This window comes from Lepisosteus platostomus, chromosome 2, assembly GCF_059453375.1.
Source record: "Lepisosteus platostomus isolate fLepPlt1 chromosome 2, fLepPlt1.hap1, whole genome shotgun sequence".
In the NCBI taxonomy this organism is placed as follows: domain Eukaryota; kingdom Metazoa; phylum Chordata; class Actinopteri; order Semionotiformes; family Lepisosteidae; genus Lepisosteus; species Lepisosteus platostomus.
The window spans coordinates 1,908,881-1,928,633 of NC_142612.1; the positions used below are offsets into that span (position 1 = coordinate 1,908,881).

Below are 19,753 nucleotides of genomic sequence, written 5' to 3' on the forward strand. Positions count from 1 at the left end.
CAGAATCTTTTTGCTCAGAGTCCCCTGAGAAGGTCCCTAAATTCACATGCAGGACCAGGAGTCCTAAGAAGAAGCATTATTAACAGATCTGCTGTTGGACATGATCAGCCATGAAAATCTCAGAGTGGCTGGTTGAGACTGCTTTCTGACTGCCCAGTCTTTTTTACTCCATGGTAAAATGCGTATTTGAAGAGGCATACCTGTACAGTTAGATGAATGTAGTCATCTTTTCACAGCTGATTAGCTGCAGAAATTTCTTCTGCAAAACATTATAACTATATTACATTATACAATTTACAGATGTAGAGCCCTGTTAATTTTGTGGCTCTTATTAATATTTTATGGGTAGATTAATGTGGAAGTAGAAGGGCCAAAAGATGATTAAGGATCAGGATTTTTCCATTAAAAGATGTTGATGTTAATGTCACACTCTTTATTTTGAGATCAAAGTTAACGGTATCTTGACTTTCCAAACTGGAGTAAAACATTGTCTTATCTTAACTCACCCTCCCGTAACTCATTTGACTTCACAAGAGAGACCAGTTATAATGAACGGACGTTTGGTTATTTATAGTTGGCGAGACTCCATTACACTATCTTTTATACCAGTCTGTCCCCAAGACCCTTTGTCTAAAAATGAAACTGATGAGAAAAATTAAAGTGCAACTGACGTTCCACAGTAAAGCAAGTATGTGCAGTTCTCAGAGGACTGATCACTGTGATTATACCAGGATTTCACCATTTTCAAATATGGTAAGTGCAACTAATTAAGCCTTTGTCTTAATGCAGTAATTACTTTATATCTTCTGTGGGAAGTCTCTGGAAATTTGATATGAAAAAGAAATTAAGCTTTTTTAAATGTTTTTATAGCAAACAATTTTTACTTTTTTTGTAAAACCTTGGCATAACCGATGTGCCAAAAGAAATATATATATATATTCGCAAATCAGGAACTATTCTGTAACAGTGTTGGGAGAAATGGGTTTCATTTAGCAGATTTAACGTTATATAAAAATCATTACATTTATAAAATATAAGAATCATATACATCTGTGTGATGAAGGGTGTAAAATAAATCTTAATTTTATTAATTTTCTTAATTTTCTAAACCCCTTTGGTTCACAGTTTGGATATACAGTATGAGCAGTGAAATATAACAACAGATAAAAGTAACCAATACCAATCTGAAGAGGGACTCATTCAAAAACATCCTTGGAACCAGTACAGTCAGTCTACTGCAAAATATGCAGGCTAGGTTTTACAAACCAAGTGTACCACTTTTATTAACAACCTGACCTGTATTACTTCTAGAAAAATGCAACTAACTGATATAAATATTTAAGTATTGTCACCCTCTGCCTGATTTCTGTTAATTCACCCGAAATCTTTAGTACAACATGGGCAAAACATGTTGTCCCAAAAACTTCCAAAGGATATTTTTGATACATTTGTATTTCTCAGTAAATCGTATTAATTAAACTAAGCATTTCATAAAATTAATTCAAGTGAAGTGTGGCCAGTTCTGATTGCATGTAGTTTTTCGACGCACAGTCACCATCCCCCTGCACCAGGGACTCTGTTTGCTCAAAGTGACCATCAGTTGTCTCCAGTTCATGGTCTCATGTCCTTGTCTTGCCCTTGAGAATGTTTCCCAAGTGGAATAGTCTGCTATCTCAATAAGCACCATTATATACAGTGCCTTGCGAAAGTATTCGGCCCCCTTGAACTTTTCAACCTTTTGCCACATTTCAGGCTTCAAACATAAAGATATAAATTTTTTATTTTATGTGAAGAATCACCAACAAGTGGGACACAATTGTGAAGTGGAACGAAATCTATTGGATTTTTGAAACTTTTTTAACTAATAAAAAAAATGAAAAGTGGGGCGTGCAAAATTATTCGGCCCCCTTGCGTTAATACTTTGTAGAGCCACCTTTTGCTGCGATTACAGCTGCAAGTCGCTTGGGGTATGTCTCTATCAATTTTGCACATTGAGAGACTGAAATTCTTGCCCATTCTTCCTTGCAAAACAGCTCGAGCTCAGTGAGGTTGGATGGAGAGCGTTTGTGAACAGCAGTTTTCAGCTCTTTCCACAGATTCTCGATTGGATTCAGGTCTGGACTTTGACTTGGCCATTCAAACACCTGGATACGTTTATTTGTGAACCATTCCTTTGTAGATTTTGCTGTATGTTTGGGATCATTGTCTTGTTGGAAGATAAATCTCCGTCCCAGTTTCAGGTCTTTTGCAGACTCCAACAGGTTTTCATCCAGAATGGTCCTGTATTTGGCTGCATCCATCTTCCCCTCAATTTTAACCATCTTCCCTGTCCCTGCTGAAGAAAAGCAGGCCCAAACCATGATGCTGCCACCACCATGTTTGACAGTGGGGATGGTGTGTTGAGGGTGATGAGCTGTGTTGCTTTTACGCCAAACATATCGTTTTGCATTGTGGCCAAAAAGTTCGATTTTGGTTTCATCTGACCAGAGCACCTTCTTCCACATGTTTGGGGTGTCTCCCAGGTGGCTTGTGGCAAACTTTAGACGAGACTTTTTATGGATATCTTTGAGAAATGGCTTTCTTCTTGCCACTCTTCCATAAAGGCCAGATTTGTGCAGTGTAAGACTGATTGTTGTCCTATGGACAGACTCTCCCACCTCAGCTGTAGTTCTCTGCAGTTCATCCAGAGTGATCATGGGCCTCTTGGCTGCATCTCTGATCAGTCTTCTCCTTGTCTGAGCTGAAAGTTTAGAGGGACGGCCAGGTCTTGGTAGATTTGCAGTGGTCTGATACTCCTTCCATTTCAAGATGATCGCTTGCACAGTGCTCCTTGGGATGTTTGAAGCTTGGGAAATCTTTTTGTATCCAAATCCGGCTTTAAACTTCTCCACAACAGTATTACGGACCTGCCTGGTGTGTTCCTTGGTCTTCATGATGCTCTCTGCGCTTTCAACAGAACCTTGAGACTATCACAGAGCAGGTGCATTTATACAGAGACTTGATTACACACAGGTGGATTCTATTTATCACCATCAGTCATTTAGGACAACATTGGATCATTCAGAGATCCTCGCTGAACTTCTGGAGTGAGTTTGCTGCACTGAAAGTAAAGGGGCCGAATAATTTTGCACGCCCCACTTTTTATTTTTTTATTAGTTAAAAAAGTTTCAAAAATCCAATAGATTTCGTTCCACTTCACAATTGTGTCCCACTTGTTGGTGATTCTTCACATAAAATAAAAAATTTATATCTTTATGTTTGAAGCCTGAAATGTGGCAAAAGGTTGAAAAGTTCAAGGGGGCCGAATACTTTCGCAAGGCACTGTATGAGCATATCAAATCGTATTCTAGAGCAGAACACTTGGCAGACATAATTTATATATTTTATAACTCCAGCGCCCCCAGACAATATCACAACTGGAGTTCATTGTTTAGTAGGAATTCATTTTCAACTGCTTTGTTTATTTTTTATATCTGATTTAAGGCTTGTATTTCCTGCTACCATTACACCTGCATGAGGAGTTAAAAGATTACTTAGTCCTAAAGGAAAAGTAAATAAAAGGAAATGTAGTACTTGTATTCCATAGTCTACATGTAGTCCGATGTGGTAAGGAGTAATTAAAAGTTTTAATGTTTTTTTCAAAAATGCAGTAAAGATCAATTTTAAAAATGAAGTTGTTTTGGCGATCACACTATATTTTCCTTAGATTTTCTTAAACCTATTTTGTGTCTGTTTCAGTTCAGACCTAAATACTGTATGTAAAATGCATGTGGAGTTAAATAACATGGCTTTTGTGTCTCCACAAATATGCATGAAATTGAAAACTTTTTTTTTGAAAACTGGCATGACTGAATTCATGCCAGTCTGAATGACAGTTCACCTCTGATTTCTCTTTGACGTTTTTAAAAGGGAAGTTAACCATTATCTGATTTAAAGCAAAATTATAGTCACAGTCAGGGTCTCAGGCAGAAGCTGAATTTATGGTGTTTAGATTAACACAGATGAAGTGAGATACTGCAGTTACAATAAAGCAAATAAGCAAAGGTGTTCTAAACATGAAAGATAAGTTTGTCAATTTTGTATGTGGAATAACTGAATTAGAATTAGATGAATGAAAACATATTTTTACTGTGTTAAAGTTGTCATTTATTTCAGTCCTTAGCTTTAAATAACTGGTAAATGTGTATTCCCTGCTGAAAGGAAAAGAAAAGAGACACCACTTAGGCTGTGGAGCTTCTTCAGGTGTGATCACAGCTTTGTTTACTGTCCCCTATGTGCAGTCTTTTAGTTTGACATCTAAAAGGTGTTTTCTTTTATTTTGTATCAAATAATAATAATAATAATAATAATAATAATAATAATATGGAATCTTAAAATAGTCTAAAACTATGCACTTTCTGCATAACTTGTGGTCAATATAATATTTTGCTTAATATTTTTGGAATTTAATATTTGAATGTTCCATGTAGAACCTGTTTTTGCTCAACATTTCTTGTCTTTTGTATATTTTTTAATAATGCATATTTGGCTGAAAATGGAAAAAAATGTGACTTTTAAAGAGCAGGGAAAAAATGATTAATCTTCAAAAGTTTTGTTTGCAGAGTAATTTTTGTGGTACAGCTACAATTTTATAAAAAGGTTTACAGCTTATTTCTTAAGGCAAGAACACATGCTGCTCCAAAGAATTTAAATCTGAATTTGGAAGCAGTTCTTCTAAAAATGAGTTTCATTAGATATTCCACAGAACGCATGATTGAGTGATAGAAGCTTTGTGTGTGCTTCTGCAAAAGACCCATTTCTTCGTTGTGGGGGAAAAAAGTGTGCCGGAGGCAAATAAGATTTTACTGGAGACTGACTGCAATGCGTGAAGTAAGTAAATGGTATACAGAAGTTTTGAACGATGTGTTTAAAAGGGGATTATAATGGTTGTCTTCAGGGATTGTGGAACATTTTGCTCAGACCCCAAAAAACTCTTTTGCAATTTGCCTCATACATCAAAATAAGAGAAGTGTGGAGCTGGGTCTTTTCCAGTACTTGACTTCTTTGAGGCTCATTTTAAACAATAAGCATGACATGTTCCAGCTAAACTGCACTTTGATAATACTGTGATGTATAGTTAATCCAAGATTCACATCGCTTGGAAATCATATTCACCTGAAAGAAACCTACAAAATCAGTGAATATTTCTCCCACTGTAGGGGTCGTCATGAAGTGTATAATACATGTTTCCGTACAAGAGAGTCCAGTATAAATGGAGCTGGCAGTGGATGCTTCTGTAATAAAACCACTGTGCCGACAGATTTGCCATGCCTTTGGGACCATTACCTCTTCTTTGTCACTGTTACAAATGCTCCAAATAAATTTCACACGGTATAGCTTCTTGTTCTACCAAAAACTCATTAAGAGTACCTGATTCTTTCAAACATAATGGCGCTGACTCCGTGCTGAGACCAACGCTTCAGGATAGCTTAAATGGAACGAGGGAATTGATTAGCCACTTGCTGAACATTGAGATGCTCTCCTTTTATCTTCATCTCGGCTCAAGAGGAGGTATTGATGTTTAAAAAGGACAGATGAGCTTTGAAAACCAAAAGTTTTTTTTTCATTAAGCTTCTTGGGGGGAAAAGTGTGTAATATTAAGTGTACTATGGTGTCTTTGGGAGCATGTGAGAACTGTTCCCTGTCAGTTTAGCTGGATCATACTTATAGATTTGTTTTAATCTGAAGGGTTCTTCTTGCTTTGTGAATGACAGTGATGGAGGTTCTTGCATGTCCCATGAGTGTCTCACTATATACCACCCTGGTACGTCAGTGAAATGTACAGTACAGTAGGTCACCACTGAACTCCTGCTGTTGTGTTCTTGCTATTGTGCTGTCACCATTTTCTTCATGTGACATGTCGATATTCTAGGCGTCTATGCTTTCTGCTGTTGAGTTTATTGCAGAGTATAACCCATCAATCTTTACTTCAGATTATTTGCTCGAAAAGAACAAAATGTACTTTTGTTTCAATGCTTTATAAGTGTTGTCCCCCACCTTTTTCAAACTTTCTTTGAAGTCATTATGGATATTTTGTCTCTTGGGATACAGTGAAGACTGAACTAATATTTTTTTAGTTTTCACTTTTCTGCCTGTATCAGTTTGTGATTGTTGACCACCTCACAAAGTTTTTTGGATATAGAAAATGTCCAATCTGAAGTTACTCTGGGATCTCTCATATTTATTTTTTCATTTAACATTAAATGTTTACAATTTATAAACATTTTCATTCCTTATAATAATTATGTAGCACCTTTAAAGGTGGCATCTTTTTGTGTGCTTGTAGTATTTTTCATATTTCTATTAGCATGTGATGATATTAGTCAGAAATTAAACTACAGCATGTTCTAACTCTATTCACAGTACTATTTTACACAAATGCCAGAATAACAATGACTTTAATTGTAACTTAAGAGACTAAAGTTTACGACATAAGAGTGATAAAAAGGTAGCATTCTGTCCTAATATATTTTTCTTTTCAGTAATATCCTGAAGTATCCTGAGTTCATCAATGCCTCTAATAAGCTAAATTAGTAATTTTTTGTAATTGAATCGTAATTTATCGCCATAGTTGTTTGTTGAAAGTAGAATAAGGGTTCACGTGTGTAGCAGTGGTCATTGATTTTTAAAAATATTCCTTTGAGAATTAACTCTGCAAAAATCAATTGAGAGTCTTTGTATCTCTCAATAAAGTACCTTTTGTGTAATTTCATTGGCACTCACTGAAATATTAAGTTTAACAATAGGGCAATGAGACTACTGCATGCTACTGGGGAACAAGACTGACTGAATACCATTGTGCTTGGTATTTTGTCAAAGCAGAAGAGCTTTTGTGTTACTGTTCATTTTATGAGAGATTATATTGTCCAAATGTATGAAAATCCACTTCTAGGCCTTTAATTACTGCCATGGTCCTTGTTAATAATTAATAAGAATTGCTTACATTTATATAGCACTTTTCTGGACACCCCACTCAAAGTGCTTTACAGGTAATGGGGACTCCCCTCCACCACCGCCAGTGTGCAGCCCCACCTGGATGATGTGACGGCAGCCATAGTGCGCCAGAACGCTCCCCACACACCAGCTCTCAGTGGGGAGGAGAACAGAGTAATGAAACCAATTCAGAGATGGGGATTATTAGGAGGCCATGATTGGTAAGGGCCAATGGGAAATTTGGCCAGGACGCCGGGGTTACAACCCTACTCTTTACGAGAAACACTCTGGGATTTTTAATGATCACAGAGAGTCAGGACCTCGGTTTTACGTCTCATCCGAGGGACGGCGCCTGTTTACAGTATAGTGTCCCCGTCACTGTACTGGGGCATTAGGACCCACCAGACCGCAGGGTGAGCGCCCCCTGCTGGCCTCACTGACACGTTGCGATGAAAATAAAGTTATGTATAACATAGTTATATTGAATCCATGCAGTTGTTGGGAACTCTTAGACTGTTTATATGCTTTATGTATTGAAACCTTTCATTTTAAAGCCAGAGATTAAGTGATGAGTAAATGTGCAAGAAGGTAAAAATAACCCTATCTGTAGATGGTTCTGTACTCAAGCTTCAATCAAAATTGAAAAACCTTGGGGTTATATTCGATTCTGGCTTAACATTTGACCCACATGTGCAGCATACTGTCAAAACATCTTTTTTTTAACCTCAGAAATATCGCTAGACTACGCCCTATGCTATCACTAACTGTGGCTGAAAAGCTGATCAACACATTTGTGTTCTCTTTAATTGACTACTGAAATGCTCTACTCGCTGGGGTATCTAAATCTACTCTTAACAAACTGACCAGATCTAGTGCAAGTGTTTACATTACTCCTATCCTGGAGTCCTTGTACTGGCTTCCGGTCAAATTCTGTGTAGACTTTAAAATCCTCATGTTCACCTATAAGGCTCTGCATGGCTTGGCACCTCAGTACCTGTCTGAATTTTATCGCCCTACTCCCCATCTTGCAACCTTCGCTCTTCTAATTCTGCTCTCCTTACTGCCCCCCAAGCCCATCTACATTGTATGGGTGACAGGGCCTTCTCCTGTTATGCCCCCAAGCTCTGGAACTCTCTCCCCAAGGATATCAGAGAGTCAACTTCTCTAAACTCCTTCAAATCCAGACTCAAAGTCCTCTTCTTCAGAAAAGACTTTACTGAACTGGTTCTGTTCTTTACCCGTCTGCTTTTCTCAGTACCACCATCCATTGTTGTTGTCATCCTGTAAAGCGCTTTGAGAAGCCAACTTTAAAGGTGCTATATAAAATAATTTTTGATTTTTTTTTATTATTATTGAAAGTAGCAGGGAGAACATCTGAAATTGTATCTGATAGGGCTGCACAATATAATGTATTCAGCTTTGTTGTAGCTAAACATAAACAAACAGTGAGAATTCAAGATGTATCATGGGATGTTGTTTTCAATTCAGGCTTATAGAAATTAATATTTCCTTAGTGTAGTGTTTTGGGTGGGTGGTAGATTTTAAGGAAAGCTAACAATTTTGTAGCTGGACTTTCAGTGCAAATGACTTTCAAGAGATGCTCGGAAAGTTTTCTAATTTTAAGAAGCTACCTAAAAGCAAATGTCCAAAAGCCATTCAACTGATAGTTTCTTATTTCTGACTCGTCATTCAAGATAGAAAAAAGAATATCACCACTGCATTTATTATAAAAATAGTATGACCTAATAGTCACAATTTTTATTTTATTGTGAACAGCTACTTCAGCAGCCCAACAGCACAAGCTTCCACAGAGTAACTATGAATGCCAATCTAGTGCGAACTCTACACAGAACAAAACAATTTCCAGCCATCTGTCTCCCTCTCCATCTCTGCAGTATGTTCAAGCAGTAAAAATATCTTTGAGGCTGATAATTCAGCACTCCCTTTCATGTAATGGAATGATTCTCACTCAATTAGATAACGAGAAACTGTCGTCTCTGTCAAGAGACATCTCATTTCCATCAATTAGGTTGGGGTATGTCTAGAAACATCACAAAGGACCCTTCTGAATTCACTGCCAGTATGTTCGCTGGCAAAATTCCACCAGTTCATGTTCTGTCATAAGTGTTTTTATTTTCGAATATTAATAAAACCGCAGTATTTGCCTTTTGAAATTTTAAGCACTATAAGCTATTTTTGCTGTTGTCCGCATCTATTGAGAATCTGCAGCTTGCTTCAAATGAGGCTTTAGTTCCAGCAAGAGCCTTTGCAATTGGATTAGTCCTGTGTGAGGAGATGTGTGCGTGCAGTTTTGGCTGAGATGTGGCAGCTTCCGAGCCGCAGAGGGAACGTTGGTGTTGCACTTGGAGCTGCTGTCTCCAGGGAGGGCTCTTCTACCTTCAGGGAACCTCTCCCACTGGAAATATTGACTAACGACTATGGAAAGACTTGACCAGCATATGCTTGCTTTTTATAACCAGTAAAAACTATCATGTTATTTTCATTTTACCCCCCTGCGTTTAAAATGTTCATGTTTTAGAATTCAAAAGAACAATACCTAAATTTAATTTTCATGCCTTGTGTGTCTTATTTTATGAGTTGCAATTCCAGATGCATTGTACATTGTTTAAGATGGAGCAATGTGTTGATTTTAGATTGATTTGAAAACTCCGTGCAGACGCTCACGGCACCCTTGGGTAGTTCTCGTGCCACGCCAGTTGAAAAAGCCTGGTCTACAGACTTTGTTTTGTGGCCTCCCTGGTCTCGGAATATATTCTAGAACTGGCACTCACTTGTGTATGGCATAGAGTATGGAGTATGGCAATGAAACACACTCCAGTCTCTGGGAAGACTGGGCGATGAAGGATCTGGTATCCTCCCTCTGGGAGGGCTGCTGTCGTATGCAGAAAGCTCTCTGGAAGGAATTGGGAAGGGACTTCAAACCTGTTGTGAGCCATATGCCTGCGAGATGTTTCTGTGGCACAGGCGGCGCTCTAGCAGTGGCCCAGCTGTCCCGGCCTCGTGCCTGACCAGTGGTGTGGACATGCAGCGGGAAGAACAATGCTTTTTTCGGGCTGTATCTGCCACTGACCTCCCGTGGCTCTTTCTGGCACTTGAGTAAGACCAGCAGACCGCAAGCGTTGAGACAAATGCTGTGGTTCCTGAGAAAGCCGAGTGTGACTGCATCTATTTAAAGCTTGATGGGGGACATTCCATCTGTATTTCAACAATATCCTGCTCATGTTTCTGTAAATCTGAAATTCTAATCAGATGCTATTCAGGTTCTTACTCTTGATTTTAAGATTTTTGATCTTAAGGACTTTAGTATGTTCGCCTCCCCTAACAGGAGATTAATTTTAACTGTATTTAGCTCTAATGCATCCGAGTGTTTTCCACAGCACAGACACATGAAAACACAGGTTTTTCCAGTCCTGTGCACAGAGAAGCTGAAACCCCCAGGTCTGGCAGGATCGCCGTGTTCCCCTGAAGTCGAAAGTGTAGGTGTGATATTTCACTTCCTGCCAGTGACAAAGACTAGGGTTTCATGGGCGCTTTGTGAAGATCTAAGGGAAAAAAAAAGGTCTCTCCCTTCCTGTACATTTGGTTAATGCTTATTCTCCTCTAACACAGGCCCTGCCACTTTCTATTCTTGTCCCTTCTCTAATGTAGTGGCTCTTTACAGATGAGCCTGAGTTCGAAATGTTTTAGTCAATAACAGTTTGTTGGAAGGGTGGACTGGGGAGCGTTTTCATGGTGAATGTGCACTAGCTACAATGAAGACGAGAAATGTCTGCGGTCCTGTAGACTGGCGGATTCAGGCAGATTCTCTTCCATCACACTGTTCCATAAAAGACCCCAGTGGAACGTTTCACACAGACAGCTCCTCCTGCATTAAAGGTGTTAGTATTAACATCACTGAGAGTACATGAAGATACAAGTATAAAGACAAACAGCAAGTAAAAACTGTGTGAATTTCTAGAAAATACTACCGGATACCTTGAACAGCATTCCACAGTCATAAACAGATAAACTGAATAGGAACATGAACACAACTCTTGTGTTCTGTACAAAGCACAGGGCTCACATATAAAATACTAATGCCTTAAACAACATATTGTTTTTATTTTTTGTATGGTTTGTGATATTGGATTATGTATATTAAACAAATGGGTTTAAGGATTATTTGTAAATTCTGTATAGATAGCATATTTGTTTCCATAATTTCTTTCAGCACAGCAATTACAGAAAAGGGAGTGTGGTATTAATGTGCAGTTTATTCTACATACTAGTGTAACATTATCAATTTCCCAGGGGTAGGGTGTCATGAGCTTGTTGTGAAAAGGGAAGCTGTTCAGATCTCTGCAGTTCCTCCTGTGGGAAGACTGGCAGGTGTTATCAGCAGTACAGTCACTGGTTTTGACCATTGAACCCCCTTCCTGTACGCACCACACCGCAGTCTGCTGTTGAGCAGCTGCTCTGATCTTGTTTTACCAAGTGGTATGGAAATCTGAAGATCTGCACAGAGAGCTGCTGAGTAGCTGTTAGGATGTCAGTACATCCCACTGACACAAGTGTGGGTGTAGTCCAGTGTAAGGCACGCAGTTAATCTCTTGACTGAAGCTTTGGTAAATAATAAAAGGGCTAAGGTCTGCTTTTGTCAGCAGAACTTTATCAATGGCAAAAAAGTGATAATGAGCTCAATGGAGAAGTCTGTTTCACGTAAATACCCCACTGCATTTCTAAACCATGGTTATTCTCTCTAAAGATAAAGCTCATCTAGATGAGTATTTTTGCTTCTCATCTGTATTTGTTTAAAACTCTAATGACGTTTTCTCTTTGATGTCTCAACACTGTTAAGAAAGGTTTCCCATTCCTGTGTCCTGTGAGCTGCAGGAGAGCTTGATTGACTGGGGTTGTTAACCTTTAAAATTACTTTAAAACGAACAGCTTCTCCCATGGTGAGCACCCTGCTTTATAATACTGGGTTGGTGAGGAGAAGCTGGGGAGTCGTTTTTAGTTTCCTTTTAAATGAATGAAAGGACAGAGCTTGCATGTGACCATGGATGAGTCTTAGAAGATTGTTGAAAACTGTCCATAACTGACAACTGGAAATGCTGTGGTCATGATGGATGTAAAGTCAAATTATTGCCTGTGGCATCACCCTGATTTTGTCATCTTCTACAAAAAAGTAGTCAGACTGTCATGAGACATGACAGTCATTTATAGTCATTCCCTTCAGACAGTCTGGAGTGAGTAATGTGTGATATATTGCCAAAAATTATTTTGGTGTGAAAGTTAACTTTATTTCCTTAATGCCCAACTGGATCTTCTTAATTCTTTTGGTTTTTGAATCTCTGTTTTTTTTCATGGTAGCCGTCTGGCTTTAGATAATATTGTACATTTACAGGTATTTCTTTGCTATAAAAACACAGTCAGTTTGCTTTATTTTATTCGTCATTGGCCACTGCTGTTCATTCTGCCTTTGTTAGTGTGGAGTGTATTCAAATATTTGGATTTGGAAGAATATACATTGTGTTTCCTCTTACCATCCCTTGCGGTCTCTTGCATAGATGATTGTTTAAGGTTTCAAACCACAGTTAGTCCCTTATAAACAGTGGTTCCAAAGGATTAAAATCCAGTATATAATCTGTATTTTTTTGCTTTGTTTTTTTTTTCTAGACTTTCTTAAATGTCGAGGCAGAATTATTCAAACCTGCAGGTTTGTACCTTTTAAAGGTAAAGTCCAGTTGGAAAAATCGTTAAGTTAGGAAATTTGAGCTCCACTGTAATTTTTTTTATTTTGCTCTCACACACCTGCAACTGCATTTGTATAGATGGTTGGCATGAAGCCAAAGCCCAGTGATAAGCCTGACATCACAGGCTGCTTCTCAGCGATTATGCAATGTCTGAATTTTCTTCCACAATGCTTGTCATTGAGTCGGGCATGAGTCAGACCAGACTGTTTTTCACAAGATTATACAATCAGGGATCTGAGTCAAAGATGAGGGTTTCAGAGCAAAGATCTTCAGCGTCTTTGAAAATCCTTCATGTTTTGCATTCATTAAATGTTTTAAACAAAAGTTTTGGAGGAAGAACAGCAACCAAGTTCCTCTTCACGACTGGTGCTTGTAATCCTCCTTGACATCACTTCCTAAAATGGTGAAGCCCGTCTTTCTGCATCCCTGTTGCAACCCAACTCTTCGGGCCAAAGCTAACAATTGTGATCTGTTTACTGTTGTCTGGAATAGCTAATAAAAAGGGGAAAAAAAGATGAGAAAAAGTGTCTACGTTCTGAGCTGTTTTCTCTGCGTGTTAAGAGAGGTGACTAATGTAAACATGAGCCAGAGCATCTGGATTGAAGTTGTGTTGTCAAGCAAATTTCAAGGTCTTGTCTTACATCATTTTCAAAGGACAGTTCTACTCAGACGAAATTAGCTGTTGTGTGTTATAATACTTGTTTAACATACTGCGGTAGCATCAATACCATTTTTATGTAACGCTGCCGTGTGTATTGTCAGTTTGATGTGGCTTGAGATCAGCTGGTGGTATTCCAACATGATGTGAGCACTGGAGAGGGTGTTTTCAGCATCTTAAGTGCAGATCTTTGACTTTTGTCTTGCAGTCATTCCAGACACCCTGAGTGTCGTGTCTGCGGCCCAGACTGTTAACAAAGTGGAGGGGGACTCCCTGCAGCTGACCTGCGAGGTGTCCAAGCAGACCTCTCAGCACAGCCATGTCTCCGTGGCCTGGTTCCTGCTCGCCTCCGAGCAGAGCGCCCCCCAGGACGTCGTCAACCTGTCCAAGGACTTCGTGCTGCGCTCTGGGAGCCCCTACAAGCAGCGGTTCTCTTCCGGAGACGTGAGGCTGGACAAGACCAGCAGCACAGCCTACAGACTGAGCATCTACAAGCTGCAGCCCTCAGACCAGGGGGAGATCTACTGTGAGGCAGCTGAGTGGATCCAGGATCCCGACAGATCCTGGTTCGCCATGACTAGAAAGAAGTCGGAGAAAACAATCGTCAACGTGCAGCCTACAGGTGTGTATGAGCCTTATCTCTGAAAGGGCGGCCGGAATGAGGTAACTGGTAGGGATAGGTATTGCGTGACAGAAGATGTAAATGGTTTAGCTTGAGTTTAAAATGTTCCAGATGTATTCTACATTTCTAAGACATCTCTCCTCTTAATTATCTTTGCTGCCACGGAGTAATACAGATCCTGCTGGTGTTTTCTGAAGTTGTGAGGATCCCTGTCCATGTATGGAGATCTGGTTAATGGAGATTTACAATAAGAGGAGAGAAATGGGGCTCTTTATTGACCGGAGGTAATTAGGGGATACCATGACTGTTTTGCTCAGGTTTGTTTAAGGCCAATGGTTCTTTCTTATTTGCCTAAAAGGTGTAGATCGGTAAATGCTCTAAAAGCAGAATAGGCATTACAAAATGATTTGGGATCAGCTGGGACTTCGATGGCTGCTCCAAGTGAAAATCCGTGTAAACAAGTACTGAATATCAGTATAAATACAAAATTATTCATCTTCGTGCAAGATGGATTTCGAAACCTGTTTTGACCAATTTACATTTATTTACAGCAAAAGGTTTCACAGTAGGAGATCAAACAGATTCTGGTTCCAGTGTTGCATTAGTGTTACTTTTTGCTTAAAAGAGCTCTTGATCAACATGTCTAAACAAGACCAGTCTTAAGATTTTCTCACGGCTAAAATACAGCTTTGCGAATCTCTTGCTATGACAGCAGTGTAATTACTTTGCAGAATTTAACTGTGCTACTCATCCACATTTGATGAGAATTTGCTGTGACATTTCTGATCAAATATTCTTGAGAATCTCAAGTTGGAGGTCTGTATTAATTCTGGGCTTTATTAGACATTACTCTCTTGAGAACAGTTTGAGTCTTTGGAAACTTTCAAGGACATTTGCTTCACATCTGATTTCGAGTTACACAGAATGCAGATTATGGTGATTTACTTTAAACTATTCTCAGGACTTATATCAATATATCAAATCCTTGTTATATTAAGAAAAAAAACACTACTATTTGGTAAAAGCTGGTTCTTTGAATAAAGGTAAGGTATTAGAAAAATGTCAAATTTTGAATAAGAAAGCATTGCTATTTTGCAGTGTTACATAAATTAAAATTCATAAGGTATTCAGAATACTTCCAGTAAAAAAATATTTGCATTGCTTTCAAATACCCAGACAAAATCCAAACTGAATATGTGAGTGGTTAGTCTCCATTCACTCTGAAAAATGTATTTTTGTTTAAAGTGTGACATTTGTACCATGCTAAAAATGTAGTTTGTGGTTACAAGTCTTTCTCTCTTTTCCATTTAACTTTCGATCTCTTCTACAGTATGAGTTTGAGAGATTTTGAATTAGATTTCTTTCATAGATGTTTTTGTCCAAACAATTGAAATGTCACATTTCTCAAGAATTAAAGATCAAAAGGAACTGACAGTGAAGGAGCAATTCTCATATCACAGCAAGATGGGTCATAGTGAAAAATTGAAGTTAAATTGTTCAGAACATTTGCCTTTTTAAGTTTTAGTACATATGCGCACATTTCACAGAGATGTCTGTGCTCTCTATTGTCCTCTTTAATGTTACTTTTAAAACAGACCGGTGAAGTTTTTTTCAAAGATAAAATTATCCGTCTGATCATGCTTTGGTGATAATTTATCCTGTTGAGAAAAGACCTGATAGATCAGATTTTAAATATTAATCAGAGACATCTTTAATGACTCAGTTATGGTAGTATCATAAAAATGATACTTATTAAATGTAAATATAGGCTAATCTCATACAGATTAGTATGAGATAAATGGAATGTAGTTTTATTTTATTTTTAGAAGTTTATGAACGCTTGATGTTTGAATGCAGACATAGCCGTGGTTACTCTGAATCTCTAAAGTCTGCAAAATGATCCAGAGCTGGAAAGCTCTCACTGGCCAAAGCCTAATATTTTTATTTAATCTTATTTCATCTCGATCCTCATTAGATTTAGTTTTTCTCTAATATTACCGATTTGACAAAAATTGGAAAATGAATTTAAAACATGTTTTTCCAAATAATGGGTTGCCATACAGGTAAACAACATTCAGTTCGGTCTTCTTATGTCTATTTATATATTTATACATGCATACACTGTAGATATATATCCAGACAGATGTCTTCAGACACACAAGACTTTTTGAAAGTTTTCATCACAGATATACAGAAGAAACATAACGAACTCTCTGCTTCTTTCTCAGCATTCTCTGCTCTTCAACATGCTAAGTGATTTTGCCCTTCAAGCTAGCAATTCCCTGGTAAAATGACTTTTCTGTCTGTGCACTTAACCGTTCATCCCTGGCGGCTGGATTTGATGAAAGCGTGTATCGCGCCGCGCGGATCCAAGGTGTCGAAACGGACCTGACCTTGTAAACGGGCGGATTGCTGTGCAGCCGCGGAGCGCCCCGAGTCAATCGTTTGTCGCAGATTGCTCTGCGGAGCCGGGCCAGGAAATAAGCACAGTATTAAGCAGTGATGTTTGTGTGGGATGCCGGTGATTGGCAGCACCCTGTGTGATGCCCTGAATATGCTGGACACAGTCTTTCCAGAGAGAACTATATTGCTGAACTTCTTTTGGGTACCAATGTCGGTTTCTTCTTCAGCATTGATTTAACTCTGATTCTTGAATCTTTTGCTGAGCCCCTGCCTTATTGGCAGTAACCAGGCGAGAGACCAGCTGACGTTGAAGCTCTGCCCTGTGTAGTTGATCTTGAAACCTGATGTTTCCATGAACCTGTGATAATGCCACAATATTTGCAACAGAAACTCTTTTGCGAGCCCCCCAGCCGTGTTTCAGTGATCCTTCATTGTCATACTTTCCATAAGAGATAATGGGTCTGGACTGGCTATGTCTGAGTCTGAATGACTTCACCGATTGCTCTGCAATGGATGAATGAGTGGCAGCAATCACATGAGTAAAGGTCTGCTTTTTATTGCATCCTTCCCCGAACACAAATTTTAAAATCCCCAAACGTTTGGTATAAGTAGTCTTCAGGCTTAACTGATGCAATTTTCCAACACAAATGTTGATTTTATTAATGAGTAAGAGAACAGTTTTATCTCATGTCAGGATTAGCAGTCCATTCTAGGGCTTCCAGTGAGGCCATGTGCTTGACTGTGATTTCACCAGAACTGGGTCTCTGAGGGACGGGACTGTGTGGGGGCGATGGGCTGACCCGGTTGGCCACGGTCACACCCAATGATCGTCTTTAATTGCAGTACAAAAGTAAATGAGACCTTCCCCACAGAATCGGAAAAAAAACTCCTCTTCATCCTGCGGAGATTCCTGATGCAGTCTGTCTGTCTCCCTCCCCACAGACAAGGATTTCAGCATTCAGCTCAACACGGAGAGGCGCGCCTACACCGCGGGGGAACCCCTGGAGCTGCGGTGCAACATCGACGCGCAGGGCGTCCCCGACCGCTTCTTCTCCGTGTCGTGGGTGTTCAGCAGCTCTCCCGTGGCCCTCGTGGGGCCCAATGCTGTCCCCGTGCTCAGCGGGGACTACGTCCAGCGCGAAGCGGCGGGCCAGTTGACCGTGCGGAAGGACAGCGACTCCGTCTACCTGCTGAAGATCCAGCGGCTGCAGCCGGAGGACAGCGGGAAGTACATCTGCCGGGTGACCGAGAGGGAGAAGACGGCCACCGGGGACTTCATCGACAAGAGCAAGCGGTCGAGGAACGTCCAGATCTCCGTCCAGCCGCTGAGTGAGTAACACTGCCGGAGACGGCTGACCCGGGGTCAGGGGCGCCGATTTCCACCTAGAGATAAGATCAGATCACTTTATTAGGAATTGTCTTTTCACAGACCCCAGCTTGCTCTCCATGAGGCACACAGACAGGGAGAGAAGCTGGGGGTCAGAGCGCAGGGTCAGACATTTATACGGCGCCCCTGGAGCAGTCGGGGTTAAGGGCCTTGCTCAGGGGCCCAACGGGGTAGGATTCCTCTGCCGGCCGCGGGGTTTGAACCAGGAACCTTCCAGCCACAGGCGCAGATCCTGAACCACAGAGCCACTGCTCCGCAATGCATCATTAACAATCATTAACCTGTTGTTCTTTTCACGTAGAGAGGTGCAGCTTTGATGTAGCTTGTGCATGTTGGCAGTGAGACGAATGTTGTTTCTTCAGCTGTTTTAATGCACTTGGCCTTAGGAAGCTATTTAGGATTGAAATATCTGATGATTTTTAAATGTTCCGTTTTCATTCATTTTTGTTTTATTAATGCAAAATGAATCATCATCAAAGTTGCATTATTGTTTTATTTCTGAGTCCTTTCTGAGGGACTAAAAGAGCAGTATAGTATCACTGGGCTTGGCTTGCACAGAACGATAAAGAAAGAGAAGAAAAAAAAAAGCACAGCAAATCTGGTCAAATTTCTTTGCGAATATATGTTATCAACATTGGTTACTCTACATTGTTAAATGCAATACTTTTTAATTGATGTGGCTATGGCTTTTTAAGTTATTCAAATCTCCAACTGGATCCAGGTCTAGATTAGAGATTGTTAGTTGACTTTGCTAATAGGTACATTTATACAGCAAAACATAGGTGTATGGGGAAATGATGAACAATTAATTAATACATTTGCATGAATACGAAAATGTGCTATATGTCTTTAATATGTTAATTCATATAGTTGTATGTATATAGTTTAGTCTCATAGCCAGTTTTATTTTTTACTAGTATCAGGTGTTTTTGTTGCAGGTGAATACAATTAATTTAAGTATGCATAAAAATGAATGCTATAATGCGGCCGTTCCTCTAGGCTGTCATTTGTACTTTGCAGCAAATCCCTGGACTGGATTAATGTATTCTGGTTCAGTGGGAAGTGAACGGTCAGGCTTGAAGGTTAAATTATAGGACCCGACCTGGGTTAAAGCATCTCGATGAGCATCAAATTAATGTCATCTCATCTGATATCCCACACTTATCCCGACACCGGCCGGGGGTCTGCGAACACATCGCACTGCAGGTAGAACACTTAAGATTTGATCAGTAGAAATTCCCTGTACGACATTTTCTCGTTTTTATAAACATTCTCTCATTGGGCAAAATATGATAATTACTAAGGCTCTCAAAAGGTCGTGTAGCTTCTGAGAATGTTTAAACAAAAGTGCTTTACAGAACATTAAGGTAAGCATGGAATCAGGGCTACTCATCTAGAATTTCATTGATGTTTCAAACTACCATTTTCATTGAAGCTAATATTCATGCTGTAACATTTCTGGCTGTGGCATTTTCCATTATTTTCCATAGTTTTTAGTCATGTTTTTTGCTGGTCTTTCATAACACTGTCTTGTGACAGAGTGATAAAGTCCCAATATTCCTTTCTTTGTGTGAAACTCTGGCCTTCTCTGCCTCTGTTTCTCACATTGATATAGGGAGGGAAGTGTTGGTTTTAAATCAGTTTTATCACATAAGTGTTATGAACATAGGCTACATGTTTTTGAAAGATAATTTGGTTCCAGACTCGGAAACTAATGTTAAAAAAGAAGGAAATTTTACAGTGGAAGCATGAAGGTTAGTGTATTCCCCAGCAGTTGTGACTTCTTTTCTTGTGCTAATTGTGACTTTTTTTATCAATCCATCTTACAGAATTGCTCAGATTCACCCATAATTATGTTTAAAAAACAAATCCTAAATGTGTATACATTTTGAAAGCAAGCTCTTTAAGACAATGTTTGACAACCTTTCATTTTTCATGACATTCAGGAAAGATGT

At 39.4% G+C, this 19,753-nt stretch overlaps 1 protein-coding gene across 1 annotated transcript in view; it reads left to right on the forward strand.

Annotated features, from left to right (window-relative positions):
• Positions 1–19,753, forward strand: part of igsf3 (immunoglobulin superfamily, member 3) — a 106,764-nt gene that overhangs the window by 44,770 nt on the left and 42,241 nt on the right. Inside the window, exons 3-4 of the mRNA XM_088644671.1 lie at positions 13,595–14,008; positions 17,354–17,740. Coding sequence (XP_088500797.1) covers positions 13,595–14,008; positions 17,354–17,740 — 801 coding nt within the window. The remainder of the gene's footprint in view (positions 1–13,594; positions 14,009–17,353; positions 17,741–19,753) is intronic.